General features: G+C 42.9%; 1 protein-coding gene across 1 annotated transcript in view; it reads left to right on the top strand.

Moving 5' to 3' along the window:
* The window catches only part of pik3c2b (phosphatidylinositol-4-phosphate 3-kinase, catalytic subunit type 2 beta), a 69504-nt gene that overhangs the window by 830 nt on the left and 43436 nt on the right, over positions 1–25238 (top strand). The window contains exons 2-5 of the mRNA XM_084168000.1: positions 21927–22866; positions 23159–23259; positions 23644–23804; positions 24582–24702. Of these exons, the coding sequence (XP_084024126.1) occupies positions 22015–22866; positions 23159–23259; positions 23644–23804; positions 24582–24702 (1235 nt within the window). The 5' untranslated portion in view covers positions 21927–22014. The remainder of the gene's footprint in view (positions 1–21926; positions 22867–23158; positions 23260–23643; positions 23805–24581; positions 24703–25238) is intronic.

Here is a 25238-nt window from a genome sequence, read left to right on the forward strand (position 1 = left end):
GGACTCTTCTCCAGGTTAATCTCTCTGTAGATGATGGCTTTGTTATGGAAGATTTGGGGATCGCTTCCTTTTAGGTGGTCGTAGAAGTTAACGGCTCTTTTCTGGATTTTGATCATTAGCGGGTATCAGCCTAATTCTGCTCTGCATGCATTATTTTGTGTTTTACGTTGTACATTGAGGATATTTTTGCAGGATTCTGAATGTGCAGTCTCAATTTGGTGTTTGTCCCATTTCGTGAATTCTTGGTTGGTAAGCAAGACCCCAGACCTCACAACCATAAAGGGCAATGGGTTCTATAACTGATTCAAGTATTTATAGCCAGATCCTAATTGGTATGTCGAATTTTATGTTCCTTTTGATGGCATAGAAGGCCCTTCTTGCCTTGTCTCTCAGATCGTTCACAGCTTTGTGGAAGTTACATTTTACAATTTAGTCATTTAGCAGACGCTCTTATCCAGAGCGACTTACAGTTTTAGTGAGTGCATACATTTTTTATGTATTGATGTTTAGGCCGAGGTATGTATCGTTTTTTGTGTGCTCTAGGGCAACAGTGTCTAGATGGAATTTGTATTTGTGTTCCTGGACATGGACATTTTTTGGAACACCATTATTTGTGTCTTACTGAGATTTACTGTCAGGGCCCAGGTCTGACAGAATCTGTGCAGAAGATCTAGGTGCTGCTGTAGGCCCTCCTTGGTTGGGGACAGAAGCACCAGATCATCAGCAAACAGACATTTCACTTCAGATTCTAGTAGGGTGAGGCCGGGTGCTGCAGACTGGTCTCGTGCCCTCGCCAATTCGTTGATATATGTTGAAGAGGGTGGGGCTCAAGCTGCATCCCTGTCTCACCACACGGCCCTGTGAAAATAAAATTGTGTTTTTTTTGCCAATTTGAACCGCACACTTGTTCTTTTGTGTACATGGATTTTATAATGTCGTATGTTTTCCCCTCCAACACCACTTTCCAACAATTTGTATAGCAGACCCTCATGCCAAATTGAGTCAATATTCTTTGAAATCACAAAGCGTGAGAAGACTTTGCCTTTGCTTTGGTTTGTTTGTTTGTCAATTAGGGTGTGCAGTGTGAATACGTGGTCTGTCATGTGATAATTTGGTAAAAAGACAATTTGACATTTGCCCAGTACATTGTTTTCACTGAGGAAATGTACGAGTCTGCTGTTAATGATAATGCAGAGGATTTCCCCAAGTTTGCTGTTGACGCATATCCCACGGTAGTTATTGGGGTCAAATATGTCTCCACTTTTGTGGATTGGGGTGATCAGTCCTTGGTTCCAAATATTGGGGAAGATGCCAGAGCTAAGGATGATGTTAAAGAGTTTAAGTATAGCCAATTGGAATTTGTTGTCTGTATATTTTATCATTTCATTTAGGGTACCATCAACACCACAGGCCTTTTTTGGGTTGGAGGGTTTGTATGTTGTCCTGTAGTTCATTCAATGTAATTGGAGAATCCAGTGGGTTCTGCTAGTCTTTTAATAGTTGATTCTAAAATTTGTATTTGATCATGTATTTGTTTTTGCTGTTTGTTCTTTGTTATAGAGCCATGATTTCTGACGTACTTTTCCTTATTTTTCTGTAGTGTATTTCTCTATTGTTTTAGTGATTCACCATAGTGAAGGCGTAGGCTCAGGTTTTCTGGGTCTCTATGGTTTTGGTTGGATAGGTTTCTCAATTTCATTTTTAGGTTTTTGCATTCTTCATCAAACCATTTGTCATTGTTGTACATTTTCTTAGGTTGTCTGCTTGACATTTTTCAATTTGATAGGGAAGCTGAGAGGTCAAATATACTGTTTAGGTTTTCTACTGCCACGTTTACACCTTCACTATTACAGTAAAATATTTTGTTCAGGAAGTTGTCTAAAAGGAATTTGTTGTTGCCTAATTATTTTTTGGTAGGTTTCCACACTACCTTCCTTCCATCTATAGCATTTCGTAATATTATGCAGTTCCTTTAGCTTTGATGCCTCATGATTGAGTATTGCTCTGTTCAAGTATACTTATTTTGCTGTGATCTGATAGGGGTGAGATTGGGTTGAGGGTTGAGGTCAGTGATAAAGTAGTCTACAGTACTACTGCCAAGAGATGAGCTGTAGGTGAATCTACCATAGGAGTCCCCTCGAAGCCTACCATTGACTATGTACATATCCAGGTGCGACAGAGCTGCAGGAGTTGCGACACGTTTTTGTTGGTTAGGTTGTCGTAGTTGTGCCTAGGGGTTTACCTCAAACTGCAGCTGCTGTAACTCCCAGCCCTGTAACAACTAACGTAGGATCAGTTCTCCCTACACCAGTCATATGCTTAAAGTAACAGGTCACCCTATAATCAAAATTAATCCGATGTTTTCATACCTCAGGGCCTGTATTTATCAAGCGTGCTGATCTAGTATCAGGTCCTCCCTGTCAAAAATAACATGATTCAATATAATCAAAAAGGCTAAACTGATCCTAGATCAGCACTCCAAACCATTATAAATGCAGGCTCTGGTCTAAAGTGGCATAAAGTTGAGTCCATCCTCTTCACCATCTGTTGAACAGACCATTACCACAGTGTGAGTCATAATACCCATAAAACCTAGCTGTCAAACAGGGAAATGGTTCCAATTGTTTTTCCACCATTAACTTTTCCCATAGGGGATTGTAGAAACACTTCAAATAAGGAATGTGTTTCGTGTAGGCTTACCCTGGCATGACGTTTTGATAACCGTGTAAATCTCTCTCGGACAAGGTGACTTTTATCAATATATTCGCCTGTATTTACACCCCAAAAATGAAATACTAATTAGCTGCTAATGCTGCTATCATAAAGAACTACAAATGTCATGATGATCTGGACGAGACTGCCGAATCGAGGCAAAGCTAAGAATCTCTGGATTAACTGATGTTAGCTAAATGTAGTAATTAATAAATTGTCAAAATGTATTTAAATGGACAATTATGTGAACTGTTATGTTTAAGTTTTAAATGGACACTACCTGTTAGCAAAGGTGTCAGCTAGAGATGATGTGCAGGAGCTTGCAAGGATTTGTAGTTTTACATGTCTACTTTGATGCTAATTAGCAGTTTTGAATCTGAGCGTAAATAGAGCCGAATATATTGATAAAAGTCACCTTGTCCGAGAGAGATTTACACGGTTATCAAAACATCACGCCAGGGTAAGCCTACACGAAACACAGACCTTATTTTAAGTGTTTCTAAAATCCCCTATGGAAAAAAAGGCATGGTGGTAAAACGATTGGGACAATTTCCCTATTTGACCGCTAGGTTTTATGGGTATTATGACACCTCCACTGTGGAGCTCTACTGTAGAGAATTTGAGGCCCCCATCTTGGTGGTGTAATTTTTTTTTAGCAGTTTAAAGCACATTTCCTGCAATTCTACACATTTTGACATGCAGCCGAGAGAAAGTATTGCAGTTTTAAGGCAAATTTCCTGTGATTCTATATATTCTGCCATGGCTAATGCTGTGTTATTTTGCTCAACATAATAAAAAAATCAGTACTGCTAAATTCTAGGGCTGTGACAATACCAGTATTGCGATATTTTTTTCCATGGGAAAAATGAAAACATGAACCAGACCAAATTCTTTAGTCCTTTATAAACCTGCTGTATGTAAAATATTGTGTGATATAGCTTGGAAAATAAATAAATGTGACTCTGGATGAGAGCATATGGCTGTTTTCCGAAGAAGTTAAATCTGCTTCGCGTTTTCTTTCCTTGCCACGATTCTAACGAGTATTGCGACATTGGTATCGCCCTGGCCCTACTATACTGATCAAAAATATAAATGCAACATGTAAAGTGTTGGTCCCATGTTTCATAAGCTGAAAAAAAAATATCCCAGAAATGTTCCATATGCACAGAAAGCTTATTTCTCTCAGATTGTGCACACACATTTGTTTACATCCCTGTTAGTGAGCATTTCTCCTTTGCCATGATATTTTAATCTATCCACCTGACAGGTGGTTAAACAACATGATCATTACACAGGTGCACCTTGAGCTGGGGACAATAAAATTACACTCTAAAATGTGCAGTTTTGTCACTCAATACAATGCCACAGATGTCTGAAGTTTTCAGGGAGCGTGCAATTGGCATGCTGACTGCAGGAATGTCCACCAGCGCTGTTGTCAGATAATTGAATATTAATTTCCCTACCATGCATTGATGTCAGAGTGGTTAGAGCAGGGGTGTCAAACGTACGGCCCGCGGGCCGGATCAGGCCCGCAAACGGGTTTAATCCGGCCCGCGAGATGATTTTGAAGAAAAAAAAAAGAAAAATTTTTTAATTATTATTTTATTTTTTATTTTTTTAAGTATAAAAATGCGCTGCAATTTTTCAATAAAATAAACTGCTGTTCCAATTGCGTCCACTGGATGGCGCAATAGCAATTGTGTTAAGCAAGCAAACTGTTTATACCGGGGCAGAGCAAGTAGGTCAAGCACGTGCAGCCAATGAGCTACTTTTTTTTTTTCTTTTTTTTTCTTATTATTTTTTTTATATTTTTTTTTTGGAATGCGAACATACTTTATTAGAGTACTTACACAACTAACAAACAACAAAACGATACGTGAAGTCCTTGGTAACAAACACAAACCAACACGGAACAAGATCCCACAATACACTGTGCCAAACAGGCTGCCTAAGTATGGTTCCCAATCAGAGACAACAAGCAACAGCTGATTCTCGTTAACTCTGATTGAGAACCACCCCGGCCAACATAGATACACATGAACTAGATCCTAACATAGAAACACAAACACATAGAATCTACACACCCTGGCTCAACATATAAGAGTCCCAGAGCCAGGGCGTGACACCTATTTCCCATACCCCACCATACCATGAGACATGCATGTCTTCATCACTGGAAAAAATTATACTGTCAATCCTCCAGAGAAACCTGTTCAAATCCATCCTCCAGAGGAAACCTGTTCAAATCAATCCTCCAGAGGAAACCTGTTCAAATCAATCCTCCAGAGGAAACCTGTTCAAATCAATCCTCCAGAAGAAACCTGTTCAAATCAATCCTCCAGAAGAAACCTGTTCAAATCAATCCTCCAGAGGAAACCTGTTCAAATCAATCCTCCAGAGGAAACCTGTTCAAATCAATCCTCCAGAAGAAACCTGTTCAAATCAATCCTCCAGAAGAAACCTGTTCAAATCAATCCTCCAGAGGAAACCTGTTCAAATCAATCCTCCAGAGGAAACCTGTTCAAATCAACCCTCCATAGGAAACCTGTTCAAATCAACCCTCCAGAGGAAACCTGTTCAAATCAGATAATACATTAGACAAGACCATTTTTAAGTTGACATTCAACATCGGGTGGACCGGCAGCCATCTTATTTTTTATTTATTTATTTATTTTTTTTATTTATTTTTTGCTCCTGAACTACTTCTACTCTCAACCTCTCCGATCATTTTCATGATGTCCATCCGGTTTGCTTCTAAATGCCATATCTTTCTAACTGTGCTCTTTCCCAAAAGCTCCCAACATACAACCTATATACTTATTATGGACACAGTATGCTTACATTATTAGCTATCTTTGTTATTATTTGTTGTTATTTGTTATTAGTCCCATCCTTCAACTCTATTCAATACCTCCCATCTATCTCTTAACACCATCCATATAGGATTTCTATTTGCCATATATATTTCAACCGTACTGTGATGTTTTACAAAAGTTCTGAACCTTTCTATTCTCATTGCTTCTACAGATTGTGAATTAAAAATAAACATTTTTGCTAAAAGTATTATTATATTATTGATTGATTGACTATGACTTTTCAGATCACCCAGTAATGCTATCTGCAAGGTTAGTTCCAGGTAAATATTGCAATCCTTTAGCCATTCCTGGACCTGTGTCCAAAAACAAGCTACAAATGGACAGAACCAAAACAAATGATCTAATGATTCTATCTCTTCACAGCAAAATCTGCAGAGCTGGGAAGATTGTATCCCCCATATAAATAACATTCTATTGGTAGCAAGAATTTTATATAATAATTTAAATTGAAAGATTCTAATTTTTGAATCCGGTGTCGTTTTGCGTGTCAGTTCATAAACACTATGCCATGGGATCGGTACGTCAAAGATCTCTTCCCAACTATTTTGCAATCTATATGGGACGGCTGTCAATCCTTTGGTCCTTAAGTGAAACTGATATACTTTTTTATTTATCACAGTTTTCCTTAACCAATTATGTTCTTTAATGCAAGGCCGACAGACAAGTTCCTTACTTTCTCCCCCTTCAACTTTCCTCTTCCACTTTTGCGGTCAATGAGCTACTTTGTTTTGCCCGCGATATTTATTACGGCTTCTACTTTTAACATTATGTGCTTTGGCACCCTCATTGCCCCAATATGTCTCTGTCAAAAAAGAGAAAAGTGGACGCAGAGTGCAGAGTGTTCCAAGAAAAATGGTCATCCTATTTAATCACGGAATTGAATGGGAAAGCTGTATGTTTGGTGTGTTCAGAGCATGTTGCAGTGCTGAAAGAATATAACCTTCGTCGCCACTATGTGAGTCTTCATGCCGACAAATATGACAACTTTCAAGGACAGCGGAGATGAGAGAAGGTGAATGAACTGTTGGCTGGTCTGAAGAAACAGCAGTCTGTGTTTACTCACAGCCGAGACATCAGTGACGCTGCAGTGAAAGCTAGCTACCTCATTGCTAATGAAATCGCAGTGGCTTCAAAACCATTTAGTGAGGGTGAATTTGTAAAAACATGCATGATGAAGGCAGTGGAGATTGTGTGCCCTGAAAAGCGCCAGGCTTTTGCAAATATCAGCCTGAGAAGAAACACAGTTGCAGACAGGATTTCCGATCTTTCAGTGGATTTGGACAGCCAGTTGAAGCAAAAAGTAAAGTCATTTATTGCGTTTTCGGTTGCAATTGATGAAAGCACGGACATTACAGATGTTGCACAACTGGCCATTTTCATCCGCGGAGTTGATGACACATTGACCGTCACCGAGGAGTTCGTGGAGTTGGTGCCGATGACAGATACAACGACAGCAGCTGATATTTTCACCGCACTCGTCGGCGCGCTGGACAGGGTCGGAGTGGACTGGTCCCGCGCTGTCAGCCTGGCTACAGATGGTGTGCCCTCAATGATCGGGAAAAAAGCAGGCGTTGTGACAAAGTTCAGAGAGAAAGTGCAATCTGCAAATGGAGGACGGTATTTTTTGACTTTTCACTGTATTTTGCACCAGGAGGCTTTGTGTTGCAAGTCATTAAAGATGGATAACGTCATGAAGGTGGTCATCCAAACTGTTAATTTCATCCGATCCAGAAGCCTGAATCACCGTCAGTTTGACAGCCTTCTCAGAGAGAAAGACCACATATATGGCCTGCCATACCACACTGAGGTAAGATGGTGCTGAGCCGAGGTGCTGTGCTGAGGCGTTTCTTTGATTTACGAGAAGAAATTGAACAGTTCATGGAAGAAAAGGGCAAACCAGTGTTAGAATTTCATTCCGCAGAATGGATGCCGGACCTTGCATTTATGGTGGATGTTACAGAGCACCTGAATAACTTGAACAAACAGCTGCAAGGGCGCAACAAAGTTGTCACGCAGTATTATGACAGCATACGTTCTTTCAAGTTGAAGCTGTCATTGTGGGAGACGCAACTTGCCGGTGGTGATGCAGCTCACTTCCCCTGTCTGAAAAATGTGTGCGCGACCCAACATGTGGCAGACATGAAGCGGTTCAAAGATAAAATAACTGGACTGTTACGGGAGTTTGAGCAACGCTTTCAGATTTATGTTTATATGTTTTTATGTTGATGTGCTATTGTTTTTAATTGATTTTATTTTATTTGTATATTTAACCTATTCTTGATTCTGTGGTTCTTGCACTTGTTTGGGGAACAGGATTTCATTATTTTTATCTACATTTCTGCCTGAGAAATGACACCCTGATATAGTTCTGTGATCTGTGATATACTTCTGTGACTCACTGAGGCATTGTGTGTTTGTGTGTTCTTTGTCCTCAGAACTTTCAAATAACTTGAGGTGTTTTATGATTAATAGTGATGTTGTGCTTTTGGACACTGTCCTCAGGCTCCAGCTTTATGTTTATATGTTTTTATGTTGATGTGCTATTGTTTTTAATTGATTTTATTTTATTTGTATATTTAACCTATTCTTGACTCTGTGGTTCTTGCACTTGTTTGGGGAACAGGATTTCATTATTTTTATCTACATTTCTGCCTGAGAAATGACACCCTGATATAGTTCTGTGATCTGTGAAACAGTTCTGTTAATCACTGAGGCATTGTGTGTTTGTGTGTTCTTTTTCTTTAGAATTTTCAAATAAACTTGACGTGTTTTATGATTAATAGTGATGTTGTGCTTGTACTATTTTGGACACACTGTCCTCAGGCTCCAGCTTTATGTTGTATGTTGATCGTATTAAAACAAAGAAAACAATCTGAAGTTGTTGTTTTTAAGTTATATATACCATGATTTTTCCGGTCCGGCCCACTTGGGAATAGATTTTCCTCCATGTGGCCCCTGAGCTAAAATGAGTTTGACACCCCTGGGTTAGAGATACAATAAAGCCCTGAGTATCAGGCCATTAGCGACCTGATGATCATTATCGAGTTGGGTACTACTAATGCATGTCCATAGTGCAGAAGAGGAGATTACTGTGACTCAACGGTCACGTAGAATTTTACTGCGGTGATGACTCATAACTGCCGGTGTGGCGGTAACATGGTCACCGCAACAGTCCTAGTCGAGGGTAACTATGCTACCACTTAGCTTCGGTTTTCAAAACAAATACAACAAAATGAGAGCCTAAGTGTCAAGTACACCATAATGCAAGTACTTACTAGTTTGTTACAATGTGTAGCGCAGGTTACTTCATTGCTAGATCCTCTGGTATAAAGCCTATGTGGTGTACCATGTGATTGACAGACATCCCTATCACTGATGTTAGATCACAGAGGGATACAGCCACTTCCATTAACCAAAGACGTTAGGACCTTTATTTTTTTATTTTTTTCACCTTTAATTAACCAGGTAAGCATTGCTGTAATGTTGTTGACACATCCAGTAGGATTCAGCTGTCAGACCAGTTAGTCTGGTTGTGTTCAGGCTGTTGTTTTATAGACTGTGGATATAGGACCATTACTACTAATATAGGTATGCACTGCAGAGAGCCAACAGAGAATAGGAAAGGGATTATTTATGAAGTTGGAGGTGTGGATAATTTCAACATTCTCTAAACAGCTTTATTAGTGGCAGTTACCCTACCTCACAGGACCTCTACCAACGATCATGTCCTGTTATGACATCTTATGTCATGTCATGATCTCCAGTACAGCAACTGTATAATCATCAGCTATAATATAAATGAAAAGCATCCCTTCCTCTGTACTGAGGCTGAGCAGAACAATAGGACAGTTGATCCCAGAATGGAACTGGTTAGATGGCAGAGACATTTGACATCCTTGGGCGCTATCAAGTATGTAGAAAAGATAATGGACTTATATATTTTCTATAATCTTTGAGAATTTACAATCACGAAAATAAAAGACCATCAGGGAGAATTGAAAATTCTCAAAAAAATTAATTTAAACTGAACAAAAATATAAACACAACATGCAACAATTTCAACGATTTTACTGAGTTACAGTTCATATAAGGAAATCAGTCAATTGAAATGAATTCATTAGGCCCTAATCTATGGATTTCATATGACTGGGCCATGACTGGGCCTGGGAGGGCAGGCCCAGCCAATCAGAATGAGTTTTTCCGGACAAAAAGGCTTTATTACAGACAAATACTCCTCAGTTTCATCTGTTGTCCGGGTGGCTGGTCTCAGATGATCCCGCAGGTGAAGAAGCCGGATGTGGAGGTCCTGGGCTGGCGTGGTTACACGTGGTCTGCGGTTATGAGGCTGGTTGGACGTACTGCCAAATTCTCTAAAACGACGCTTATGGTTGAGAAATTAACATGAAAGTATCTGGTAACAGCTCTGGTGGACATTCCTGCAGTCAGCATGCCAATTGCACACTCCCTCAAAACTTGAGACATCTGTGGCATTGTATTGTGTGACAAAACTGCACATTTTAGAGTGGCCTTTTATTGTCCCCAGCACAAGTGCACCTGTGTAATGATCATGCTGTTTAATCAGCTTCTTGATATGCTCCACCTGTCAGGTGGATGGATTATCTTGGCAAAGGAGAGCTCCTCACTAACAGGGATGTGAACAAATTTGTGCGCAACATTTGAGAGAAATACGCTTTTTGTGCGTATGGGATCTTTTATTTCAGCTCATGAAACATGGGACAACACTTTACATGTTGCGTTTTATATTTTTGTTCAATATAGATGTTCCAAAGGTGCGCATCTGCGGCTTGTATGCGTGGAAGCTTGGAGATGCTAAACTTGTTTATGTTAATTAACGGTCAATTACCATGAGACCGGCAGGCTTTTGCGTGACAATAACCGTCTGACAAAATTTCATGACTGCCACAGCCCTACCGTCACCTAATGCCAATGTAATGTCAAGTGTTGCATGCCATGTTTCTATCAGCAGATACAATCCTCATACCGTAGTCTTTAATACAGTGTATGCAATCCATTGTGAGGATACATGCAGGTACATGCTTGCACAGACACAGACAGACAGACGCATGCACACAAAAACACACGCACACAGAAACGCACGCACACACACCACAACTGTATACGTGGTCAGTAGAGCTCACCAGGGAACAGGTTCACAATATAAAACTCTGAAACAGTTTATAAGACCAGGATGTCTGTAGTCTCTAGTGTGTGTGTCGTGTGTGTGTGTCTGGTTGTGTATTTCCATCTGTTTGTGTTTGTCTGTGTTAACGTTTGTGTGAATGCATACAGAAAAGAGTGAGTGGGATGTCATGAGGTTCCTTCTGGTGAGAGGGAGGATGGAGAGAGGGAGGTAGGTAGAGGGAGGATGTGGGGGATGAGAGAGGGAGGTGTAATGCTGGTGAACGTGTGACATCTCTGCAGTGTCATTACTCTGGCATCAGCTGGCTGTAGCAGAAAGGGGTGCTGCAACTTTTGTGGAATACTTCAGCAGCTTAGTGTGTGTTGGGTTGGTGGGGGAGGGGGATGGGTGTGGGTGTGGGTGTGGCGATGACAGCGGCCCCTTTGTCTCTGGACTGCCGAGCCGTGTGAACAAATCTGAGTCTGACCCTCCTCACGTGACACACACACACAGCCCCCCTCCCCATCCTTTGTTCTTTCAATCTGTGAACCCCCCCTCTAATTGAATGGGATTATATCCCTCTGGTGGACAGATTCTAGGGGGTTGGATCTGGCCTTGGTCCACACATCACCTAACCACCCTAACTTTATCCCCCTCCAACAATGTGGCCCCTCCTCCATCGCCACCTCTTCCCTCCCCTCTCCTCAGCCCCACTCTGGGTTGCTCCCTCCCGGGCTACAGGCCATGCAGTTTGCTTCCTGTACGGAGGATCCATCTCCACCCCCACACTCACCCTCTCCACTTATTGATCCTTCTCTGGGTTGCTCCCCCCCGGGCTACAGGCCAGGCCCTGCCATCCCTCCTGCACTGGAGCTTCCTCACCGTGGCAACCAAATGGCTGACACTCAAGGAGATTGAAGGACAGTCAATGCATGGACTGTGTTGCCTGGTTACAGAGAGAGCCAATACATCTGTCTTTTCTAGTGACCCGTGTGTGTGTGTGTGTGTGTGTGTGTGTGTGTGTGACTCTTCATCTGTTGACGTCTGGAGCTGAGCCTGTGTTTATAAACATGCCTGGGTCTTGGCTGGCTAATTTATTAGAGGAGACACATACACAGTCTCACGCCTTGGCAGTCTTGTTCATTAAAGTTGTGATTATCTGTCTCTCTAATGTATTCCTGACATCTCATCTCACCACAACCCAGAAGCTTAGAATGGAACAGGGTGTTGAAATGGAAGCTGTGTGCCAAAGGTATGAATAGTTGAAGTGTCCTGATTGATGTGATCAGAATATTTTTTTTTACATACCTCCCCCTTTCCTCTTGACTTTCCGTTTTCACTCTAGTTCTCCCTCTCTTACACACACACACACATACACACTGTTGTTCAGTATCGGCTTGCCACAGAGCTGCAGTAGGCCAGACAGACACGTGTCCCCGTCAGTTGTGTCAGGCTGTCAGCCAGGATAAAGGAGGTCAGAGTCAGGAGCACCACAAGGCTCCAACTGAACAGATGATAGAAAGCTGTCTGCTTTCCCTCTATTTTGGGGGGGATTCCACCACACACGCACACGCAGACACATGCACGCATGCAAACACGCAGACACACGCATGCATGCAAACACACACACACACCCTGTGAGAACTTCTTGAAGGAGGGTCACACTCTGGGTCTCGGTGGGAGTGGCATGCCTGGTCTCCATGGTAACCGGGGTCAGGAGAGCTCATAACAGAGGCAGAGGAAACCAGATGTATTGTCTCATAGAGACCCAACAGACAACAAAGACAGACATCTGAGTGTTAGCTTGTCTGATTCAGGACCATGAAGGCTTTCCCATACACAGCTCTGACAGAGAGAATAGAGCAGGATGTAGGAAAGAGAGCAGTCACATGTCAGAGAGAGACAGATAGAGAGACACTACATACACTATGGAACACAAAGATTTTACTATCTCATCCTGTAATATACAAGATCTGAGGTCATCTGCCTTTGGCCTAAAGAGCAGGAACCCAGACTTCATCAAAGAAATTGGAAATACAGACATTGTCATCCTACAAGAATCATGGTATAGAGGAGACGGTCCCACTGGTTGCCTTCTAGGTTACAGAGAGCTGGTAGTCCCATCCACCAAACTACCAGATGTGAAACAGGGAAGAGACTCCGGGTATGCTAATTTGGTATAGAGCAGACCTAACCCACTCTATTAAATTAGTCAAAACAGGAAAATTTTACATCTGGCTAGAAATTAATAAGGAACTTATCTCAACAGAGAAATGTTATTGTGTGCTACCTATAACCCCCCCCCCCCCCCCCCCCCCCCCCCATACTTTAAAGATGGCATCTTCTCCATCCTAGAGGGGGAGATCAACCATTTCCAGGCCCAGAGACATGTACTAGTCTGTGGCGACTTAAATGCCAGAACTGGACAAGAACCTTAGCACACAGGGGGACAAACACCTGCCTGGTGGCGACAGCATTCCCTCCCAAATATTTTTTACTTATTTCACCTTTATTTAACCAGGTAAGCCAGTAAATGAGAACTTTTTCTCAACAACTGCGAGCTGGCAAATATGCCCCCCCCCCCAGACACAACTATGACAAAACAACCAACAAAAACGGGTCACAGCTCCTGCAGCTCTGTCGCACGATGGGTCTGTACATAGTCAACGGTAGGCTTCGAGGGTACTCTTACGGTAGGTACACCTACAGCTCATCCCTTGACAGTAGTACTGTAGATTACTTTATCGCTGCCCTCAACCCAGAGTCTCTCAGAGCGTTCAGTCAGCCCACTGACACCCCTGTCAGATCTCAGCAAAATCACAGTCTACTTGAACAGAGCAATACTCGAATTATGAGGCATCAAAGCTAAAGGAACTGCATAATATTAAGAAATGCTATAGATTGAAGAAAAGTATTGTAGAAACCTACCAACAACAAATGCAATCCCTTCTAGACATCTTCCTGGACAAAATGTTTCACGGTAATTCAACATGTCCCTGACTGAGTCTGTAATACCAACATGTTTCAAGCAGACCACCATAGTCCCCGTGCCCAAGGACTCTAAGATAACCTGCCTAAATGACTACCGACCCGTAGCACTGACGTCTGTAGCCATGAAGTGCTTTGAAAGGCTGGTCATGGCTCACATCAACAGCATTATCCCAGAAACCCTAGACCCACTCCAATTTGCATACCGCCCCAACAGATCCACAGATGATGCAATCTCTATCGCACTCCACACTGCCCTTTCCCACCTGGACAAGAGGAACACCTACGTGAGAATGCTATTCATTGACTACAGCTCAGCATTCAACACCATAGTGCCCTCTAAGCTCATCACTAAGCTAAGGATCCTGGGACTAAACACCTCCCTCTGCAACTGGATCCTGGACTTCCTGACGGGCCGCCCCCAGGTGGTAAGGGTAGGTAACAACACATCAGCCACACTGATCCTCAACACGGGGGCCCCTCAGGGGTGCGTGCTCAGTCCCCTCCTGTACTCTCTGTTCACCCATGACTGCATGGCCAGGCACGACTCCAACACCATCATTAAGTTTGCCGACGACACAACAGTGGTAGGCCTGATCACCGACAACGATGAGACAGCCTATAGGGAGGAGGTCAGAGATCTGGCCGTGTGGTGCCAGGACAACAACCTCTCCCTCAACGTGACCAAGACAAAGGAGATGATTGTGGACTACAGGAAAAAAAATAGGACTGAGCACGCCCCCATTCTCATCGACGGGGCTGTAGTGGAACAGGTTGAGAGCTTCAAGTTCCTTGGTGTCCACATCACCAACGAACTATCATGGTCCAAACACACCAAGACAGTCGTGAAGAGGGCACGACAAAGCCTATTCCCCCTCAGGAGACTAAAACGATTTGGCATGGGTCCTCAGATCCTCAAAAAATTATACAGCTGCACCATCGAGAGCATCCTGACTGGTTGCATCACCGCCTGGTATGGCAACTGCTTGGCCTCTGACCGCAAGGCACTACAGAGGGTAGTGCGTACGGCCCAGTACATCACTGGGGCAAAGCTTCCTGCCATCCAGGACCTCTATACCAGGCGGTGTCAGAGGAAGGCCCTCAAAATTGTCAAAGACTCCAGCCACCCTAGTCATAGACTGTTCTCTCTGCTACCGCACGGCAAGTGGTACCGGAGTGCCAAGTCTAGGTCCAAAAGACTTCTCAACAGCTTCTACCCCCAAGCCATAAGACTCCTGAACAGCTAATCATGGCTACCCGGACTATTTGCACTGCCCCCCCACCCCATCCTTTTTACGCTGCTGCTACTCTGTTAATTATTTATGCATAGTCACTTTAACTCTACCCACATGTACATATTACCTCAACTACCTCAACTAGCCGGTGCCCCCGCACATTGACTCTGCAACGGTACCCCCCTGTATATATAGCCTCCCTACTGTCACTTTATTTTACTTCTGCTCTTTTTTTTCTCAACACTTTTTTTTGTTGTTTTATTCTTACTTTTTTTGTTTAAAATAAATGCACTGTTGGTTAAGGGCTGTAAGTAAGCATTTCACTGTAATGTCTGCACCTGTTGTATTCGGCGCATGTGACCAATAAAATTTGATTTGATTTAATAGTGAAGGTGTAAACTTGGCAGTAGAAAACCTAAACAGTATATTGGACCTCTGTTTCCCAATCAAATAAAAAAAAGTCAGGCAGACAACACAAGAAAATGAACAACAATGACAAATGGTTTGATGAAGAATGCAAAAAACCTAAGAAAGACATTGAGAAACCTATCCAACCAAAAACATAGAGACCCAGAAAACCTGAGCCTACGCCTTCAATATGGTGAATCACTCAAACAATACAGAAATACACTATGGAAAAAGAAAGAACAGCTCAATGTCAGAAATCAGCTCAATGTAATTAAAGAATCCGTAGAATCTAACCACTTCTGGGAAAATTGGAACACACTAAACAAACAACAACACGAAGAGTTATCTATCCAAAATGGAGATGTATGGATAAACCACTTCTCCAATCCTTTTGGCTCTATAACAAAGAACAAACAGCAAAAACAAATACATGATCAAATACACATTTTAGAATCAACTATTAAAAGACTAGCAGAACCCACTGGATTCTCCAATTACATTGAATGAACTACAGGACAACATACAAACCCTCCAACCCAAAAAGGCCTGTGGTGTTGATTTGTATACTAAAATGATTTGATAAAATGTACAGACCACAAATTCCAATTGACTATACTTAAACTCTTTAACATCATCCTCAGCTCTGGCATCTTCCCCAATATTTGGAACCAAGGATTGATCACCCCAATCCACAAAAGTGGAGACAAATATGACCCCAATAACTACCGTGGGATATGCGTCAAAAGCAACCTTGGAAAATCCTCTGCATTATCATTAACAGCAGACTCGTACATTTCCTCAGTGAAAACAATGTACTTAGCAAATGTCAAATTGTCTTTACATACGACATTATAAAATCCATGCACACAAACAACAAGTATGCGGTTAGAATTGGGGTGAGACAGGGATGCAGCTTGAGCCCCACCCTCTTCAACATACGGTACAGTGAATTCGGAAAGTATTCAGACCCCTTGACCTTTTTCGTCTTTGTCACGTTACAGCCTTGTTCTAAAATGGATTCAATAGTCCCCCCCCCCTCATAAATCTACAAACAATACCCCATAATGGCAAAGCAAAAACAGGTTTTAAAATTTTTTGCTATGAAAAAAACAAAACAAAACGAATATCACATTTACATAAGTATTCAGACCCTTTACTCAGTACTTTGTTGAAGCACCTTTTGGCAACAATTACTGCCTCAATTCTTCTTGGGTATGAGGCTACGAGCTTGGCGCACCTGTATTTGGGGAGTTTCTCAGATTCTTCTCTGCAGATCCTCTCAAGCTCTGTCAGGTTGAATGGGGAGCGTCGCTGCACAGCTATTTTCAGGTCTCTCCAGAGATGTTGGATCGGGTTCAAGTCCAGGCTCTGGCTGGGCCACAAGGACAGTCAGAGACTTGTCCCAAAGCCACTCCTGCGTTGTCTTGGCTGTGTGCTTAGGGTCGTTGTCCTGTTGGAAGGTGAACCTTCGACCCAGTCTGATGTCCTGAGCACTCTGGAGCAGGTTTTCATCAAGGATCTCTCTGTACTTTGCTCCGTTCATCTTTCCCTCGATCCTGACTAGTGTCCCATTCTCTGCCGCTGAAAAACATCCCCACAGCATGATGCTGCCACCACCAAGCTTCACCGTAGGGATGGTGCCAGGTTTCATCCAGACGTGACGCTTGGCATTCAGGCCAAATAGTTTCATCTTGGTTTCATCAGACCAGAGAATCTTGTTTCTCATGTTCTGAGTCCTTTAGGTGCCTTTTGGCAAACTCCAAGCGGGCTTCCGTTTGGCCACTCTACCATAAAGGCCTGATTGGTGGAGTGCTGCAGAGATGATTGTCCTTCTGGAAGGTTCTCCCATCTCCACAGAGGAACTATGGAGCTCTGTCAGAGTGACCATCAGGTTCTTAGTCACTTCCCTGACCAAGACCCTTCTCCCCCGATTGCTCAGTTTGGCCGGGCGGCTAGCTCTAGGAAGAGTCTTGGTGGTTCCAAACTTCTTCCATTTAAGAATGATGGAGGCAACTGTGTTCTTGGGGACCTTCAATACCGCAGACATATTTTGGTTCTGTTCCCCAGATCTGTGCCTCGAAACAATCCTTTCTCTGAGCTCTACGTACAATTCCTTCGACCTCATGGCTTGGTTTTTGCTCTGACATGCACTGTCAAAAGTGGGACCTTATATAGACAGGTGTGTGTCTTTCCAAATCATGTCCCATCAATTGAATTTACCACAGGTGGACTCCAATCAAGTTGTAGAAACATCTTAAAGATGATCAATGGAAACGGGATGCACCTGAGCTCAATTTTGAGTCTCATATCAAAGGGTTTGAATAGTTATGTAAATAAGGTATAAATATATAAGGTATCTGTTTTATAAAAAATAAATTCGCAAACATTTCTGAACCTGTTTTCACTTTGTCATTATGGGGTATTGTGTGTAGATTGATGAAGACATTTTTTTATTTAATCCATTTTAGAATAAGGCTGTAACATAACAAAGTGGAAAAATGGAAGGGGTCTGAATACTTTCCGAATGCACTGTATATATCAATGAATTGGCGAGGTCACTAGAACAGTCTGCAGCACCCGGCCTCACCATCCAGTTGCCAGGACCACAAATGCAAATTCCATCTAGTCTCCGTTGCCCTAGAGCACACAAACTATACGTACCTCGGCCTAAACATCAGCACCACAAGTAACTTCCCCAAAGCTGTGAACGATCTGAGAGACAAGGCAAGAAGGGCCGCCTACGCCATCAAAAGGAACATAACATTCGACATACCAATTAGGATCTGGCTGAAAATACGTGAATCAGTTATAGAACCCATTGCCTTTTATGGTTGTGAGGTCTGGGGTCTGCTCACCACCCAAGGATTCACAAAAAGTGACAAACACCAAATTGAGACTCTGCATGCAGAATTCTGCAAAAATATCCTCAGTGTACAACGTAAAACACAAAATAATGCATGCAGAGCAGAATTAGGCTGATACTCGCTAATGATCAAAATCCAGAAAAGAGCCGTTAACTTCTACAACCACCTAAAAGGAAGCGATCCCTAAATCTTCCATAACAACAAAGCCATCACCTACAGAGAGATGAACCTGGAGAAGAGTCCCCTAAGCAAGCTGGTCCTGACCCCACTGAGCCCCAGGATAGCAACACAATTAGACCCAACCAAATCATGAGAAAACAAAAAGAGAATTACTTGACACATTGGAAAGAATTAACAAAAAAACAGCGCAAACTAGAAGGCTATTTGGCCCTAAACAGATGTACACAGTGGCAGAATACCTGACCACTGTGACTTACCCAAAATTAAGGAATGCTTTGACTATGTACAGACTCAGTGAGCATAGCCTTGCTATTGAGAAAGACCGCTCTAGGCAGACCTGGCTCTCAAGAGAAGACAGTCTATGTGCATACTGCCCACAAAATGAGGTGGAAACAGAGACGCACATCCTGACCTCCTGCCAAATGTATGACCATATTAGAGACATATTTCCCTCAGATTACACAGACCCACAAAGAATTTGAAAACAGGGAAGAGATTTTTGACGTACCGATTCCATGGCATAGTGTTTATGAACTGATACGCAAAACGACGCCGGATTCAAAACTTAGTATTTTTCAATTAAAATGTTTATATAAAATTATTGCTACCAATTGAATTTGTATGGGGGATACAATCTTCCCAGCTCTGCAGATTTGGCTGTGAAGAGACAGAATCATATCATTTGTTTTGGTACTGTCCATTTGTAGCTTGTTTCTGGACACAGGTCCAGGAATGGCTGAAGGATTGCAATATTTGCATGGAGCTGACCCTGCAGATGGCACTACTGGGTGATCTGAAAAGTCATAGTCAATCGATCAATAATATAATAATACTTTTAGCAAAGATGTTTATTTTCAATTCACAAACTGTAGAAACAATGAGAATAGAAAGGTTCAGAACTTTTGTAAAACATCACAGTACAGTTGAAAAATATATGGCAGATAGAAATCCATTATGGATGGTGTTAAGAGATAGATGGGAGGTGTTGAATGGAGCTGAAGGATGGGACTAATAACAACAACTAATAACAAGATAACTAGTGGAAGACATGCTGTGTCCATAATAAGTATATAGGTTATATATTGTGAGCTTTTGTGAAAGAGCACAGTTAGAAAGATATGGTATATAGAAGCATACCAGATGGACATCATGAAAATGATCGGAGAAAGTTCAGGAGTAAAAACAAACAAAGTATAATTATTGACTGTGTCCATAAAATGTATATAGTATGTATAAGCATGAAGTAGAGGCCTAAGCATTGTTGTTCACTAGTTTACTCCAATTAGGAAAGGGATGGTGGGGTTGGAAAGTAATAAAGGGAAATATATACAGTGGGGAGAACAAGTATTTGATACACTGCCGATTTTGCAGGTTTTCCTACTTACAAAGCATGTAGAGGTCTGTAATTTTTATCATAGGTACACTTCAACTGCGAGAGACGGAATCGAAAACAAAAATCCAGAAAATCACATTGTATGATTTTTAAGTAATTCATTTGCATTTTATTGCATGACATAAGTATTTGATCACCTACCAACCAGTAAGAATTCCGGCTCTCACAGACCTGTTAGTTTTTCTTTAAGAAGCCCTCCTGTTCTCCACTCATTACCTGTATTAACTGCACCTGTTTGAACTCGTTACCTGTATAAAAGACACCTGTCCACACACTCAATCAAACAGACTCCCTCAGTAAGAGCATTGAAGATGGGTCGTGGCTGGGTCTTCCAGCATGACAACGACCCGAAACACACAGCCAGGGCAACTAAGGAGTGGCTCCGTAAGAAGCATCTCAAGGTCCTGGAGTGGCCTAGCCAGTCTCCAGACCTGAACCCAATAGAAAATCTTTGGAGGGAGCTGAAAGTCCGTATTGCCCAGCGACAGCCCCGAAACCTGAAGGATCTGGAGAAGGTTTGTATGGAGGAGTGGGCCAAAATCCCTGCTGCAGTGTGTGCAAACCTGGTCAAGACCTACAGGAAACGTATGATCTCTGTAATTACAAACAAAGGTTTCTGTACCAAATATTAAGTTCTGCTTTTCTGATGTATCAAATACTTATGTCATGCAATAAAATGCAAATTAATTACTTAAAAATCATACAATGTGATTTTCTGGATTTTTGTTTTAGATTCCGTCTCTCACAGTTGAAGTGTACCCATGATAAAAATTACAGACCTCTACATGCTTTGTAAGTAGGAAAACCTGCAAAATCGGCAGTGTATCAAATACTTGTTCTCCCCACTGTATGTATATGTATATGTATATGTATATGTATATATATATATATATATATATATATATATATATATATATATATATATATATATATATATATATATATATATATATATATATATATATATATATATATATATATATATATATAGTGCTATGAAAAATTATTTGCCCCCTTTCTAATTTCCTCTACTTTTGCATATTTGTGATACTGAATGTTATCAGATCTTCAACCAAAACCTAATATTAGATAAAGGGAACATAAGTGAACAAATAACACAAAAATTACATATTTATTTCATAAACGAAGTAATGCAACACCCAATTCCCCTGTGTGAAAAAGTAATTGCCCCATTACACTCAATAACTGGTTGTGCCACCTTTAGCTGCAATGACTCCAACCAAATGCTTCCTGTAGTTGTTGATCAGTCTCTCACGTCGCTGTGGAGGAATTTTGGCCCACTCTTCTATGCAGAACTGCTTTAACTCAGTGATGTGTGGGTTTTCAAGCATGAACTGTTCGTTTTCAAGTCCTGCCACAACATCTCAATTGGGATTAGGTCTGGACTTTGACTAGGCCATTCCAAAACTTCCAATTTGTTGCTTTTTAGCAATTTTCATGTAGACTTGATTGTGTGTTTTGGATCATTGTCTTGCTGCATGACCCAGCTGCGCTTCAGCTTCAGCTCACAGACGGATGGTGTGACATTCTCTGATACAGAGCAGAATTCATGGTTCCTTCTATTAAGGCAAGTCGTCCAGGTCCTGAGGCAGCAAAGCATCCCCAAACCATCACACCACCACCATCATGCTTGACCTTTGGTATGATGTTCTTACTGTGGAATGCAGAGTTTGGTTTTCGCCAGGCATTACTGGAATCATGTCGTACAAAAAGTTATACTTTTGAATCATCTGTCCATAGAATGTTCTTCCAAGAGTCTTGATGATCATCCAGGTGCTTTTTGGCAAACTTTAGTCAACTTTTTGGACGAGATGGGTCCCATTATGCCTGGCGAAAACCAAACACTGCATTCCACAGTAAGAACAGCATACCAAAGGTCAAGCATGGTGGAAATGGCGGAGCCATTTATGCATAGTGCATCTTTAAATCAAATGTTACAGAGGAAAGTGAAGATCAAGTTAAAGTGGGTGGGTAATAGCTGTGGAATTCACATTGAACTGAGAGTATTTGGCATCTTTGGCAGAAGAGAAACACATCCCTCAGTCTCACTTTGACTTTACTTGCTATTTTTTACTCTTTCTGATAACCTCTCTCTCTCTCTCTCCACAGAGTGTATTCTGAGCCCCATGTCTCTTCTCTGGAAGCTCTAGCACCGGTGTCTTCCTCTCCTGTCAGTGGTGGCGACCCCTGTAGGAGCATGTCGGCAGCACAGACTCAGAAGGACAGCGAGGGTCCTTGGGGACTGGACTCCCTGGGCCTGAGCCAGAGAGAGCTGGTCCTGGCTGAAGCCCTACAGATGGAGTATGATGCCCTGTCCAGACTCAAACAGGACAAGGGGGTGGACAGCCAGGGGACCAGCAGCCAGGGGGGTGGGAAGGTACCTAAGCAACTCCCCTGGGAGGGCCAGACGCAGGTCGATCGCCCCCTCCCACCCTGCCCCAGTCTTAGTCCTCCTGGAAGGAGTTTGCTAAGAGGGCTATCTTGCTCGGACCCCTCCCTCCACCACCTCCAGCCTGGGGGGTCCCACTCCCCACAGCCCTCCCCAGCCAGGGCCACCCCTCCTCAGGGAAGCCATAGCAAGGAGCCCATCTATATCCTGGAGAGTCCAGGGAAGGGAGACTACCTGAGCTCCAGCTATGGGGAGTCTGGGTCTACCTATGGTTCTTCTCTGACTCTGCCTAAAGGCTTCCCCCCTCCTCCTGATGACCCTCCTCCTGCTGTACCCCCCAGGACCCCTCTACCCCCCTCCTCTGAGCCCTTCCTGCCCCCCCGACCCGCTACGACTCCCCGAGATGTCAACCTGTTCACCCCCGATGTGGACAAGCCCAAACTGTCGTCAGGTGAGATGCTAAACTACGAGAGCCTCAACGACGCTCTCTCCAAGCTCAATGGGGATTGGCCATCGCCAAGGGGTAGGCGGGCCAACGGGGACCAATCAGGGAAGCCGGTGGCTCGGGGGAGTAAGACTCTCCCCCCTCAGGTGCCCCCCCGCACCTACTTACCTATCCAGAAGAGCAACAAGAACCAGCACAGAGTGTCAGCCGTCCCGGTAACTACTCACCCTATGACAGACTATGACAGGGTTACGGCCGGTTCACGACAGCTTCATTACGTGACTTAGCATGACATAGCATTAATTCACATCTAGCATTGTTACCTCATACCCTCATTCCATGTTTCCATAGGGAAACCTAGACACAAATAAAGAAGCCTTGAAATGTCTAGTTTTGTTTTATCCCCAGTTTAATTCAATCCAGTCAAGTCCAGCCCAGCTGTGTTCTGTTATGTTGAGTTATGTGACTCTGATCTTTCCTGTGTCTCTGTGTGTGTGTGATTGACAGGTGTCCCTGGGCCCCAGGCTCAATGGTTTTGGCTATGAGCTCTTCCAGGTGTCAGAGGAGAGAGATGAGGAGGTTGCAGCCTTCTGTCACATGCTCGATGTGTAAGTGTATGGCCCAATCCCAAATCGACCCCTACACCCAATGCACTTGTGGAGATCTGAGAGGATTTGATTGATATAAGCCATATGGTTAAACTTCCACCTACGGTATTAGAAGGAAAGATGGAGCTATTGCCACATTGCTTACACCTATCACATCCTCTCAGAACTCCACATAGGACATAGTGTTTGGGGTTGATTTGGGATTGGGGCCAAATGTTACCCTTTTACCCTCAGTCAGGCTGTGTCATGGTTTTGTTGTGGTTGTATTATGGTCAGATTGTGGTCAGGCTGACTATATGCAGTTATCACCATGACTGTGTGTTGTCAGGCTATTTATTATCTGTTAATAATCATCCCTGTGTGTTGTGGTTGTGTTGTGTTCAGATTGCGGTCTACGTATCCGTGCAGCGACCGGTCTAAGAACACAGGGTTTGTGTGGTCACCCTCAGTGGGGCCGGAAGAGCTGCAACAGGGGTTAGGGGTCAGCATCAAGGTTACGGTCATCAGCGACCACTTTAAAGAACCACTCACCTTCACCTGCGATGGTAAGACACACACACACACACACACACACAATGCAGACCCTGCAGGTTCAACAGCACAGAGATCTCACCCCTATTCTCATACACACCCTCAGTGAATGTAATGTTTGCTTCCCTCAGTCCTGTCCAGACCACTGTGGTTGTCCAGGATCAGGGATAAGGGATCAGGGATCAGAAATAAGGGAAAGCCTGTTGTTGGAGTTCCCTTAATGTAATTACGCTGACCGGATCACAGCCAACCAACTGGCCTCTCAATTAAACATGACTGACTCTCATTCATCTGTCGGAGGGAGGGAGAGGGAAAGAGAGGAGGAATAGAGGGAGATTTAAGGAATGGGGGAGGAAAGGAATCATCACTATGTTCATGCCAAGAAAGTTTACTGTTTTTCTGCCTTGCTTTCTCTCTCTGTTTCTCTCTCCACCTCACCCTTTCTCCATTAGTGGGTGTAAGACTATGTGCTGTGGGTACAGTCAGGTCATGACTCATGATTGGGGCAGAGAGGTTGTTTGTTCTCACTCAGAGAGATCAAACTGGCCAAATAAACAGTCACTCTATTGCCTCATTCTTCGGTCTCTCTCAATTCAATTCAATAGACTTTATTAACATGGCAAGTTAAATTACTTACATTGTCAAAGTATACATATAACAACAATGGTGGGACCAACAGCAATAATAATAGTAGTAGTGGAAATGGGATTACCATTAACAGCAACTACAACAACAATATTAATGAGAATAACAATACATTAAAGCAATCTCTCTCGCTCTCTCTCTCTCAGGGTCGTCTACGGTAGACCTGTTGATCTACCAGACGTTGTGTTATGCTCATGAAGACCTCGACCACATCGATGTCGACCACTACCTCCTCAAAGTCTGCGGTCAGGCAGAGTTCCTACAGAAGTAAAGACAACCATCTATCTCTAAAGTTTTTATTTTCTTTCTTTCCTGTTAGTTGGGCCCAGAGGGTGGGACTGGGAGGTAGAGAGCACACACACACACATGCGATTACACAAACAGCAGTTCTGTAAGGCAGAGAAGTGACGAGAGCCTTGCCTTGGAAAAGCCTCTCTCATAGACCTTGGCTATACACTCCTAGACCGTGGCTATACACTCCTAGACCTTGGCTGTACACTCCTCGACCGTGGCTATACACTCCTAGACCTTGGCTATACACTCCTAGACCGTGGCTATACACTCCTAGACCGTGGCTATACACTCCTAGACCGTGGCTATACACTCCTAGACCGTGGCTATACACTCCTAGACAGTGGCTATATACTCATAGACCTTGGCTGTACACTCCTCGACCGTGGCTATACACTCCTAGACCGTGGCTATACACTCCTAGACTGTGGCTATACACTCCTAGACCGTGGCTATACACTCATAGACCTTGGCTATACACTCCTAGACCGTGGCTATACACTCCTCGACCG

The sequence above is a fragment of the Coregonus lavaretus genome (assembly GCF_964263955.1).
Source record: "Coregonus lavaretus genome assembly, chromosome: 8".
Lineage (NCBI taxonomy): Eukaryota > Metazoa > Chordata > Actinopteri > Salmoniformes > Salmonidae > Coregonus > Coregonus lavaretus.